Source organism: Fundulus heteroclitus, chromosome 20 (genome assembly GCF_011125445.2).
Source record: "Fundulus heteroclitus isolate FHET01 chromosome 20, MU-UCD_Fhet_4.1, whole genome shotgun sequence".
NCBI lineage: Eukaryota > Metazoa > Chordata > Actinopteri > Cyprinodontiformes > Fundulidae > Fundulus > Fundulus heteroclitus.
Window position 1 is genome coordinate 5719212 of NC_046380.1, and position 14129 is coordinate 5733340.

Sequence of the window (14129 nt, forward strand, 5' to 3'; positions counted from 1 at the left end):
GGATCAGGCGCAGGAGATATTAAAATAAAAAACCTCCAGAAAGGAGACTCCATAAATCCTTGAGATGCCGAGATCCTATCTGGGCTCCATGGAAATCGACAGAGCCGCCTGAAATACTAAACTGTAGATGCTGCTGGCTGGAAGGCTTTCGCTTGTAGACGGAGAGGTTTCACTTCTGACACAACAACCTCTGCTGCTTTAATTCACTCAGTAGGTCAATACATGAATAAATAAATACAGAAATAATAATAAATAATACTTTAAAAAGGGACGATTTTACAGAACAAAAGCTGTAAGAATGTCTATTATTCATTACATGACATTTAGGAGACCAACAACCTGACCTGTAAATATGAGCTTTGCATTCACATTGAGCTGCCATGACCACCCCCCCCCCCAAATCTGTTTAAAACAGAGTTAATAAATGAAAATGGGAGTATTATACTATCCACACAGCAAAAACGCAACTAAAAATAAGTAAACATTTCTTTAAATTAGTGTATTTGTCCTTGATTTGAGCAGGTAAATAAGATGATTTGCCAATAGAACAAGATTTTTGCACTTAAAATAAGAACAATTTATCTCCATCATCTTATTTCAAGTGCAGGATGTCTAATTATCTTATTTTAGGGGCAAAGATAGTCATTCCATTGGCAGATAATCTTATTTACTGGCTCAAATCAAGGACGAATAGACTAAGTTTAAGAACATTTTACTTGTTTTTAGATCCGTTTTTGCAGTGCAATTGCAGGGATACTGAGATAAATGTTATTATTTGATTGGTTATATTTTTTCTTTGCATTTATACGCATTGAGATTGAACAATAAATTATACTTTTATAATGATGTAATGACACTGAGAACCGACTCTTTTACAAAACTAGTTAAAATGTGGCTCTAACACCCCCCCCCCCCCCCCAACCTCCGGAGACTTCAATCAATCAATCAATCAATCAATCAATCAATCAATCAATCAATCAATCAGCTTTATTTCTATAGCACATTTTAGGAACTGCAGGGGTGGCCAAAGTGCCGTACATTATAAAAAGAAAAGGTTAAAAACATACAAAACATACACACACAATATCAAAAGCTAAAAACCAGGTTCACGGCGAGAGTATTTTTAAATGCCGTACACGACAATATCACAGTGTATTACAAGCCAGGAGATAAAAGTGAGTTTTTATCTCCTGGCTCCTGGGGGGCAGTGAAGCTGGATCAGCTCAAACATTTAAAAGAACAAATAACAAAAGCTTAAAATTAATTCTTTAGCGCACAGGGAGCCAGTAAAGAGACACTAGGATGGGAGTAATATGCTCTCGCCTTTGGGTCTAACAGTTAACAGACGAGCAGCAGAGTGCTGCACAAGCTGCAGACGGGTAAGAGAGCTACAGGCTAAAAGTGCATTACGGTAGTCAAGATGAACTGTGATAAAAGCATGGACTAGTTTCTCCAAGTCAGGTCTGGCTGAGATTGGGTTCCTTTGCTATTTGACAAAGTTGATTAAAAAAAACTTTGCTGAACAACACTGCTGATCTGTTTCTCAAATTTAAAAACAGAGTCAAACTTTATTCCCAGATTGGCAACACAGTCCCTGAGATAAAATGACAGTAAGCCAAGATCTACATTTAGGGAGGGACAGCAACTCGGCCAGAACATCATAACTTCTGTCTTGTTCTCATTAAAACTAAGGAAGGTCAGGGAACGCCGTGCTTTAATGTCCTCGAGGCGGTGTGAGAGTTGCTGGACAGTGTAGTTTTGTGCCAAGGGGAAACAGATCTGGCAATAATCGGCATAGCAGTGAAATTAATTCAATTCAAGTCAATTTTATTTATATAGCGCCAATTCATGAACCATGTCATCTCAAGGCACTTTCCAAAGTCAAATTCAATCAGATTATACAGATTGGTCAAAAAAATGTCCTATCTAAGGTAGCCTAAGCCACTCTAACTAAGCTTTGTCACAAAGGAAAGTTTTAGGATTAGTCTTAAAAGTAGACGGGGTGTCTGCCTCACGGACCAAAACTGGGAGTTGGTTCCACAGGAGAGGAGCCTGATAGCTAAAGGATCTGCCTCCCATTCTACTTTTAGAGACTCTAGGAACCACCAGCAGACCTGCAGTCTGAGAGCGAAGTGCTCTGTTAGGAACATACGGGGTAATCAGAGCTCTGATATATGATGGAGCTTGATTATTAAGGGCTTTATACGTTAGAAGAAGAATTTTAAATTCTATTCTTGATTTAACAGGAAGCCAATGAAGGGAAGTTATAATTGGACAAATATGATCCCTTTTGTTGATTTTCATCAGAACTCTTGCTGCAGCATTTTGGATCAGCTGAAGGCTTCAAACTGCATTTTGTGGACTTCCTGATAGTAAAGAATTACAATAGTCCAGCCTTAATTTGTTCCTCCTTATAAACCAGTTATAACACATTAAGTACAGATGTAGGAACCATGACAAAGCTTCTTTCAGCCCTAGCCCTCATGGACCACTGCAGGTTTCAGACGTTTCCCTGCACCAAGACGCCAGATTTCAGGTTATAAATAATTACAATATTTTTGCAGAACTTCACAACAAGAAACTGAAGCGAGTAATTTCTTTGTGGTATATGTGTTAGAGCAGGAAATTATTCAAAGTATTGTTTTCTACACATTTTTCTTGTCAAATTTCATAGTTTTCCAGATTAAATTTACCAGAGTTCTCAGTCCTTTATAACCACATTTTAAAAAATGTTAATACGAAGGAAGGAAGGAAGGAAGGGAGGAAGGAAGGAAGGAAGGAAGGAAGGAAGGAAGGAAGGAAGGTGTGGATGGGTCATAGATGGATGGCAGACAAACCAATGGTTTGGAGAGAGACTATCATGTCTAGAAATTCATACATTTTCCTATCCTAGATTGCTTTTCCCATACTTAGCTGGGCAGGAATTGTAAAAGGATTAAAAAAAAAAAACATTTAAAAAAGAAGACCAAAAGAGCGCCTCCCTCCAGTCCTCAAGGCCTGATCCTGTTTTAAGGTAAGGCAAGTTTATTTATAAAGCACTTTTCAATAACAAGAAGATTCAAAGCGCTGTTTTAGGCAACATGTTTCAGACGTGTCCCTGCTCCAACAGAGCTGATTTAAATAGCATCGACTCTTCAGGATGTCATCAAGTTCTAAAGAGGCAAGCCAATTAAACACACAAACATAGTTCAGGTGTGCAGAATCACGAAGAATCTAAAACATGCAGGACATGGAACACCACATGCTGGGCCGAGGAGGAAAAAAAAAGGTTTTTGTTCTCTGGCATCACGATGCAAAACCAGGAAAATTATGCTGCCTAATAAAAACAACAGCCAAAAGTGTCCAAAACCATCAGAATAAGTGAAAGCAGAACAGAGGGGTCTCCAGATAGAGTACTGTCCAAAAAGTCCTGATCCAGATCTCATTTGTTAAATTTTCCTTCCAAGCATCCAAACTCACAGCTGCAATCTTCCAACGTCTGTCTTTGGACTTTAACTGTTTTTTTTCCCTTCTTTTTTTGTCGGATTATATTAAAATCTGTAAGCCAAAAAAAAATTTAAGTTGGTGTACCAAACAATTTTGAGAGGAAATACAAAAGTTTTGAAGAATACGGCAAATGAAAAGTTCAGGAATATACATTGTTGCAAGCATTCTATAAAATGCTTGCAAAAATGTACCCATATATGTAAAGTTAACTATATATATATATATATATATATATATATATATATATATATATATATATATATATATATATATATATATATATATATATATATATATATATATATATATATATATATGCTTGCAACAATGTACCCATATATATTAAGTTATATATATATATATATATCTATATATATAGATATATATATATATATATCTATATATCTATATATATATATATATATATGTATCTCTATGATATCTATCTCTATAGTAGATCTATCTCTATATATATCTCTCTATATCTCTATATATCTGTGTATCTCTATCTATCTCTCTCTGTGTATATCTCTATCTCTCTATCTCCCCCTATCTCTCTCTATATCTCTCTATATCTATCTCTGTATCTCTATATCTATATGTATGTATCTATATCTCTCTATCTATCTCTCTATATCTCTCTCTGTATATCTATCTATTCTATCTATATCTCTCTATATATATATATATATCTATATCTATATATATATATATATGTATGTATATGTATATATATGTATGCATAGTTTTTCAATAAAATGAAATGCATATAAAATCAAAAAGCCCGTAGAGCAGCTGATCAAATCCAATAGTGAAAAAGAGTGAATTATTTAAATTAAGCAACAAGGAGATGAGGAACGATGCAAGACTTCTGCACAGAGCTGTAACTACTTTAGGACGTACTTTTACACAAAGTTTAATCATCATGTGTTCGGAACATGTTTAAATATTCTGGAACGTGTTGAAGAGGTTCAGGGTTTAGAGCAGATTTTCCCTCGAACAACCGCTGAGGTCTCGACCGCGGCGTCTGAGAAGCAATTCCACGCACATGTGCTCTGGATCTGCAGACTTAAAGGACTTTGAGAGGAGCTGCAGGTTTAGGTAGCATAAAACCCTGACCCATGACCTTGCATGGGATTGCCCTGTTTTTCTTTTCTTTTTTTTTAACAAGCTCCAGGTGTAACGAGCTCTGTCTGGGTTTCAGGAAAACAGGCTTGTATTTAAGAAGGAATTTAAACCTAAACCTGAATTCATTGGATAGTCACAACAAAATTACGCCTTAAAATGCAGAAGGGTTATTTTTGGAGTTTTAGTGGGTTTACTTTCCTCTGTGCTGCTAATTTACTTTCAGGTCAGACTGCCGGTAACATCAATCAGGAGTCGTTAGGGCAATTGGAACATAATTCCCACAATGCACCAGTATGGGTATATTAACAGCAAAAAAAAAATGCTGCCAGCTGGGTTGGCGTGTTAAAATAATACTCACTGTGTGCGTCTTTAACAGCCTCTCTGCAAGTGCAGGCGATTAATACCAGTCGCGTTAAGAATGTGCCGTTACTGAAAAAGACTTTTTTTTAGCGCTCCGTCTGATGAATTGTTTTCAACTTTGAATTCTTTTACTGCCAACTTCTGTTAAAGATTTAAAGGCAACCGTTTTAGGGGTTATTCAAGCTAATAGCTGGATGCTTGTTAGAGCAGGCTGTAAACCCACACTTGCAGTCTATTGCTGCCAATGCAGTCATGGGAAAAGCTGATGGGACTTAGGAAGGAGAGCAGCTGAGGGATTGCTGATCAAATGCAATTAATTTTCTTTAGCCGTTTAGTTTTAGCAGCTTTTTTTTTTGCACACTAACACAATGTCAGGGTGGAAAAACACTTAAAAAAATATGAAACCAATCACTCCAGTGAGATTGAGCTAAGGAATGGGAATCAATGTAAGACCGAGCTTAACGAGTGAGAATTAATGCAGCATGTTTTTATTAATTTCTATTCAGTTTAATAAGATACTATGATATTACATACTAAATAATTTAGCTTCAAATAAATAACTTTTTGATTGTAAGTATTTTTGAAGACTCAGTTCGAGCTGTTTTTTCTGTGTCGTCATTTGAAGAATTTTACTACAAGAAGCGTATTTAAAAAAATAAAATAGCGCCTCCCCTTAGCTTCGTTCAACTCGCTCTGCAGCCGCACTGCAAAAAGGGAACCAAAAGTAGGTAAAAATTTCTTGAAATTTGTGTATTTTTCCTTCATTTAAGCAGGTAAATAAGATAATTTGCCAATGGAATAAGAATTTTTTGCACTGAAAATAGGAACAATTAATCTCCATTATCTTATTTCAGGTGCAAGGTGTCTAATTATCTTATTTTAGGGGTAAATATACTCATTCCATTGGGAAGTAGTCTTATTTAACTGCTCAAATCAAGGTAAAATACATTCAATGTTACTTAATCTTGGTTCTTTTTTGCAGTGCAGTTGGCCAGCGTTGACGACGCCATGCAGGTGAAGTAAACAGCTCCGTGACGTGGCGAGTGACGCATTAATCAGGCGACACAACGCATCAATAATGAAATTCGTCGCTGACGCTTTTAACTGTCGATTTTTGCTGATTTCGTGGATTAGTTGTTGCAACCCTAATTCCAATTGTTTGCCAATCGATCTAAATTAACGTTTGGAGGTGAATGCACATTTCTGATCCCCTTCATTATATTGTTAAATTGCTAGTTTCATGCCGATACCTTCCTTCTGACTTCCTGCAGAACAAGTCAAACTTTTACGCCAACTTTCTTTTAAAGTTATTTTGTTTCTTGACAAAGAAGAAGAATAAAGTTCTTACTGCTCTCTTTTTGTAATCCAAACCCCAGAACAGATTCCGCGCTAATTATTTGCCAAACGCAGATGGAGCCTTACTGCAGATTAGCGTGAAATCCTGAATGTCCTGCTTGATCCCACAGTTAAAATCAATCAGTCAATCAATCAATCAATCAATCAATCAATCAATCAATCAATCAATCAATCAATCAATCAATCAATCAATCAAAATGTATTTATATAGCACTTTACAACAACCAGCATGTGTCCAAAGTGCTTGACAAAAATAAGTAAAATCACAACATGCCATAGAAAGAGAATAAACTGGCAGCAGTCATTTTCTATCTGACTTAATGGTCTTTCACGTCGTTGTGGGGATATTTTAGCTCACTCCTCTGTATATAGTTAGGTTCTGCAGACAGTCTTAAGTTCACAGCTCTATTAATATCCTTCCAGAGCATTTCAATCAAATAAGGCTCTGAAATTGGACCGGGTCTTTACGACACCCCTATTTTATTTTTCTTCTGACAGTCTGAGTTAGATTTTAGGACGACCCAGCCTGGATAAAGCTTCATCTGTTGGACGGGGGGAGGCCTCACAAGTAACCTAAAATCCTTACATACAGAAGATTTCATGGTTCACTCACTCAATGACTGGAAGTCGCCCTCCTCCATGTTTGAAATTCGGCACGACGACTTTCTGCTGGTTTCCCTCAAACATGGCGCCGTTCACCGTAACCAAACGTCTCCAGTTTGGTTTCGTCTGTCCAAAGGAATATCTTCCCTTTGCGCTTTATTTAGATGCAACAAGGCGAATCTAAGTCGTACTTTCCTTTTCAGAGATGAGAATCAGTTCTTTAACTCTTCCAAACTGAGCTATACTTATTTGGTGTTTCACTAATTGTCGTTTCATCATCATTTAACGATTTATCAGAGGCATTGTAGAGTCTGGCATGAGCTCTTGTGTGTTTTATTTTTTTGTTGGTTTTGTTTCACAAAGTCATTACCTGGGAAGATTGGAAGCTGTATTAAATGTTATTTTCTCTTGAAAATAACCTTTTTCCATTTCTGTAGCGATGGACTTTAAATCGTTGAATAATCTTAGAATTCCTCCCAGATTCCTCCACCTGATCGCTGGTATCTCTGTCCACCTGGGCGGTGCAGCGACACACACCTTTATCAGTAAACTGTCCCAAACACCGTTTTTAAAGGTTTTCACACCGATGGTCAGGCAATCAGTGCTTTGCCGCCTGAATCTTAGATCCTCTTAGATCCTATGGAGCAGCAAGGCAGAACTTATTTTGTCCCCCACACAGCTTTTAGAGTTTGGCTCCATCTTTTATGAAATGATGGAATCCGTTATGTGGTTTTTATCCCCCTGAAGCTACATTTAAATAACTTTAGACTCTGGCCAGGGTCAAATCAACTGGATTCAGTCGAGTTGCGTAAAACTCAACAACCGGAAGAGGGTGTTCTTTCTTTTTCATCATGACTGCATGTTGGCTGAGTGATCAAAGCAGTTAGGATTATAATTTCTTACTTTCAAGCAATTCTGTTTTCCTGTTTTTGTTTGTCACCACAGGATTTATTACAAAAATTCTTAATCTTATGTATTTAAAACATTTTTTAAAAGCTTTTTCAACTGATTTGTGCTGTCTGTTGCTCACCTTTAATTTAGCCTTAAATTTATTAAGATTACATCTCACATTTAATTTTGGCTGTCCACTGCATGGATCAATTAATCTGAATTAAAATAATGTTTGAAAAGGTGATTTAAATAATAAATAAATCCAAATCTAAAACAATTTACCCAAGCTGTGACTGCAAATCAAAGTCTAGCATTGAGTCTAAGTTAGTGCAGCACACCAGCAACAATTTATCGACAATTTTAATTATTTTACTCCATGTTTCCTCCCTTTTCTCTTTAAAAAAAAAAAAAAAAACCCGACCACAGATGCTGGCAATTACCTACAGTAACCACAGCGACAGAGTACCGTCCCTGATGGACAGAATAATGGGCTCGGCTCTCCCTGACCTCTGCACTGCAGCTTTCACACTGAAACACAAAACTCCTGCTGCTTCTGTTGCTCCGTTTTTGTTTTAAGAGGCAGAAAACGAACCAAGTCTGTACGCACGACTTGAGAAGACGATAAAAAGTAGAAAATATAAAGCGCAGATCGCTGAGAAGGGGGAAATAAACCAACGTAAATCTGAGCAACGTAATCCAGGTTGACCCTTCAACCTGATTGTAGCTTTTACTTTTAAAATCCTCGTCCGGGAATTTGTCCAAAACAAATGTCATAATACTTTGCATGACATTATAGATATGGTAGTTTTACTGTTGAGCTATTTTAATGTTTCAGTGTGTGAAGGCTTCATGCAGAACCTGAACTAATCAGTCAATCGTCTGTTTTTTTTGGTCGGCTGGTCGAGGCGAAGGCAGAAAGGTTGAGACGAGATTCTCCTCCATTATTACCAAATTCTTGAGGAAATGCAAGGCGCTGGTGAGAGCGAGGGTCACCACATACCACTGTCTGGCTGTGCTCATTTAAAAAAAAAAAAAAAAAAAAGACTCATTAGCCTCAAATCTAAACCTGTGGAGAGTTCCCAGATGAGGCACAGAAGTCTGACTGACAGCTGAGGCCGAGGATGATGTGAGAGGAAAAAAGTATAAATTCAGATTTCCATCCAAAAGTCCCCTGCAGATATTGGATTTTATGAACATGCACATCCATCAGCCACTCTGTTACGTTTTAAACGTTGGCTCCTTCGTGCTGCCGCTTCACTTACACGGAAGCCGGCTGGCATACCTGCAGAAAAGCGTGTAAATTGGAGCGTTTGACTCACCGCTTTGCTTCTGCATGACGCCGGACCCCATCCTGATCACCTCACACAACAAGGACATCACTAAGGCAAAGAGTCGCAAATGCATCTGGGCTGCTGGCAAGCGCCCGCTTCAGCGCCAGGCTCCGCACATCTGCAGGGATTCCAGGGGTGGCAGGTTTGGGAAAACTTTGCTCCACGTTGAGGCGGTGGGTAAGGGGGCGTGTGGGGGGGTGGGTGGGAGGCGAAAAGGGAGCTGAAGGAATGGGATGGATGGAGGTGATCCTGCAGGCCTGAAGCAGCGGCGAAGCAGGAGAAGAGCTGCGTTCCTCTCCTCGGTCCTGTTTCACAACGATGATTTAGGGCTGATGTGAGGAGACAGGCGGTCGTAAAAAGGAGAGAGGAGCCGAGGAGAAGCTGGAGGTGAGGAGAGCCGAGAGCGAGACTGCCGGCTTGGAGGGAAAGCTCAACGTTTAACTACCACTGTCAAATTTGCGATAAACGAGCTCCACTTATCCCATCGCCATCTTTAACCCTTTGCTTGGTGCGTGCACTCTGGGCCTTAAGTGGTTCCACATTTGCAGCCAGCCCCCCCCCCCCCCACCCCCCTCCTCCCGGCTCTACCTATTGTTGCTCAGCCCCGCGTTTGTTTTTCACGCACGTTGGCGTTCTGTGGCAGTCCTAATAAACGTGCGCACACGGTGAACTTCAGCTGACCACCCGGAAAGAAAAACAGCTGGAGAGCAGCGGAGGAGAGAGTTCACTATTTAATTAAAGCCTGCCGAGTTTTTTTTTTTTTTTTTTTTTCCTCCAAAAAGGCTCAGTTGGCTGAGGAGACAGGTACTCACAGAAAAACATCCACCTCCATGACTTTATCATGAACCTCCCCATTAAACCAGGTACTTTAAAGCAAAGCTATATGAGATAAATCCGCCTTTGTCTCAAATGTGAAGATATAATAAAAGCCAATTACATTTTATTACATTAGTTTTATTAGATAAACTGAATACTATTAACAATGTTGCTCATTGTTAATAGTGTAACCTTTTGCAAACTTAATAGAGTTTCACAGTTAAAACAAGAATTTAAACTATGTATAAAAGATTTCTGTTATTTCAAAGTGTAAACAAAATGTCAGTTATTGCTGCTAAAACTAAATACATCATATTTCCCTAGTCTTGTTTTTTTTAAATGTTTGTATTGTTTATTTATTGATTATCTTAAATTTGATGCTAATGCAGACGGGAAACACCGGGTCGATCCGTTGCATGACTGTTTGTTACTTCTTGTTACGTAGACTCTAAGCCTAATTAAATATTCAGAATAAATTAAATTCTGTGATCATAAACACTACTGTAATTTAATCAAAATGGTTCTGATGACGACTACTACTACTACTACTACTAATAATAATATCCAAGATAGCTTTAACCAAAAGCATTTTAAAAGCAGTACAAGTGACTGAAAGGCAGAACAGATGTTATAGATAAGCATTAAAAACACAAATACAAGAAGACTTAGAAAAGATCAGGCGCCCCTATGCTGAGTCAGTGGAATAAAAGTAAAAAATAAATAAATAAATAATAATAATAATAATAATAGTAGTAAAACAAATAATAATAATAATATTAATAATAATAATAATAATAATAATAATAATAATAATAATAATAATAATAATATCATCCTTGGTTTGAGCAGCAAAACAAGGATGATATTATTATTATTAGTAGTAGCAGTAGTAGTAATAATAATAGTAATAGTATTAGAAGAATAGTAATAGTAGCAATAACAACAATAATACTTTTTAAAAAAATAATAATAATAATAATAATAATAATACTACTATGACACATTTCAAGATATTTTATTGCAGACACTGGCTGGAAATACAAAATCACAGTGAAATAGCAGGTAAATGTAGTGGTTGTGAACTTGGCCATTTTACAAAATAATTTTTTTTTTTTGGTTTTCTTATCTTTTAAAATTAATGTTAGAAACCTCCGATGTTGATGATGCTGAATTATTTAGCCGTGTTGTTAGCTGCAGTACGCTGTTTATTTCACAGACAGACCTTAGCATAGATGGATGGCGGTCTGCTAGTGCTTAGAGCACTGCGCTGTCGTCCTGGAGGTTCTGGGTTCGACTCCCACAGACTGCAACTCTGCGCCCCTGAGCAAGACCCTTACACCTAGAATGCTCCCCGGGTGCCACGCTGTGGCAGCCCACTACTCCCTAAGGGATGGGACAGGTTTTATTGTAATGTATGTCGCAATAGCTGATAAAGATGATTATTAAAGATTATAATTGTATCTTCCAAGCAGAGAGCTTCTTCTCATTGTAAAGAACCAAACTTCCCTGAACACCTAACAGGTTAATTTGAAAGATAGAGTCCTGGTTTTAAAAATAACAGACCCACTAATGGCTGGAAGACTTAAATTGTAAGGAAAATTTGCCAAATATAATAGTTATATTGTCAGAATAATATATTGCTTTAGATTGTAAATAATTTTACATTTAATTATCTATTTGTGCCTTTTTCTATTGTTTTTACGGTAATATTTGAAGCATAGCGATTTGCTATTTAATGAGTCAGGTGTATAGTCCCAGCATAGAGTCTGCAGCCGGATGGTTATTTAACCATTTTATAATTTATTGCTATTGTTTGATTTAAAATTGCCATTGCCTTTTTAAAAGTGTGCCTCGTTGGTGTTTCAGCCATTGCTGTATTTGTCTCAAGCTGAAAACTTTCCAAACAGTCATTTTTTTTCTATTTTACTGGCAAAAACTGGGCGACAATTTTTAATCGTTTAGTTAACTTTACAAGATACCGTGTATGAAGTAAGCGAATAAACATGGAATCCACAGCTGTCAACAATTTACAGACGTTTTATGTAGGTCTTTAGTTTGTATTGAAATGTTTCATAATTAAATCAAATATATCATAGCCTTTAAATAATAATCTGCATTTCCTCTGTTACTCTGATGAAGAACTTTGAAGTGATTTTTGACATGGATGTCTAATAATTTTCAACAAATTAAAGTTACACTTGTAGAATATGCAATACCTCAAAAAGACTAAGATTCCGGGTTTAAATTAAACTTGAGTCTGAAATTATCTTTTAATAATCTGATGAGGAAAAAAACATACCTCGCTGCCGTTACCTAATTGAGAATGTGTCCATATACAGTTTTAACTAAATGACCATAATGGTTGTTTCCAGCAACAGAAGGGAAAAAAAGGCGCTGCTTCTTCAACCAGCTCGCTGCAGACTACTGCTGCACAGGTTTCATATGGATGAAAATGGCAACATTTTCATCACGGTTAAAAAGAAGAGAACAGAAAATAACATAAAAATCATTGATGCAAAATAAATACACAGTATTGGTAGAAAACAACGGCAATCGGCCTCTGAAAAAAAAAAACTTTATTGGCAATAGAAAACCCATATCAGTCAACCTCTACACGCTGCAACACAACACTACATAGACGTGCTTAAAGTTAATCACAGCAACATTTACCTTTCTGTTACCAGAGTCAGACTCCTTTAGAATAAAGATCTAGTAACAACAGTATTTACGAACATTATAGTTTATGAAGGATTGTCTGGTGCTTCAAATAAAAAACAAACCTATAAACGGTTTCTCGCGTCTTCATTCGTTTTATTTAGGCTGCGAAAATAAATCTGCCTGTAGCTGTTATAATAGATTGTTTGTTTTTTTCAGCTTCAGTTTTCTGCAAGTTGGTGTTTTGTTTTCCAAAGCTCTTTTGTTAGTGGTTATATATAACATATATTTTTTATATAACATGTGCAGTTTGAATGAAAACTCAGAGATTCGTCGACAACAAATGCACGACATGAAAATGGTTGTGGCTTTGAGTTTGATTCAGTGCGGATGCGTGTTTGTAGTTTTCCATCACTCAGCTCAAGTTTTTTTCACAACGTCCAATTCCTCAGTAGGGTTTGTTATAAGATTAAAAATGCAGGTTTATTGTACTAGAGTTAATCTTTTATGGGGTTTTTTATTTAAAAAGGGAGAAACTGATTAGGTTATTTTATTGTCACTAGTAAAAGTTTTATGTGAATCAAAGAAAATGACAGTTTGCGAAATTTTCCAGGAAGTGTAATCTCTGAAGAATTTATGTTTTTAGGCCACTGGTACTGGAGCTAAATGTCAAATGATTCATGTGACAAATAAACAGGCCAGTTTAATGTGGAGAATTAAAATCTATAAACATGTTTACTGTTGTTCAGAGATGATTCATGAAATAAAAGCTTTTAATTTGTTTCTCTCCGTACACATTTACCTTCGGCACGAATTGCTACAGCGTAAATCTGGTTGTAATTTTATTAAGATGTTTTTGTCCTGGGCCTCTTTAAGAGTTTCAGGGTGAAAACATGTTTTGCGGTAAAAAAAAAATGAGGGGAAAACACAAATGTGCTGCTGCGGCTGTTAATCCGCATTAGTCCTTTAAAAATGCATCAATCCAAAATCAAGGCAAAAAATCTTTAAATAAAAAAACACACAGGGCCTGAAGAAAAGCCCTGGACATTAATGTCAGAGGGAGAAATATACAATGGCAAAGAGAAGTACAGACAAATTAACACCAGTTGACCAGAAAACAAAGGATAGGTAAATTAATGAAACAGAAGTAAAGCAAGAGTGATGGCAATAATAATGAGCCAAGCACAAACTTAGCAAACAAACCAACAGCAACAGAATAAGACACCGACCACTGAACAAAAACACAACTACAGAGATTTTTCCTACCCTGCTTCCACATTGGTTTACTGTCCTTGATCTCATCGGTTGAGACAGAAACCTTGTCGTCTTCGCTTCACTTTTTCAAGCAGTTTTGATGTTTGCAGCGAGAGCTGACTGAGGCTACCGCAGTGAAAGCGTTTAACGCTGCGGGGAACAAGAACCAACGGGCGGGAACGGCGGGAGAGATTTGTTTGGGCGTGGGATCGAAAGCGTGGAACTGAACTTAAGAGCGAAAACATATTA

General features: G+C 37.2%; 1 protein-coding gene across 2 annotated transcripts in view; it reads right to left on the reverse strand.

The window, feature by feature from the left end:
* rspo4 (R-spondin 4) overlaps positions 1 to 9353 on the reverse strand; it is a 67900-nt gene extending 58547 nt beyond the window's left edge. For both annotated transcript variants that reach the window (XM_036124587.1, XM_036124586.1), the window contains exon 1: positions 9144 to 9353. In XM_036124587.1, the coding sequence (XP_035980480.1) occupies positions 9144 to 9228 (85 nt within the window). In that variant the 5' untranslated portion in view covers positions 9229 to 9353. The remainder of the gene's footprint in view (positions 1 to 9143) is intronic.
* Between the last annotated feature and the right edge of the window lie 4776 nt (positions 9354 to 14129).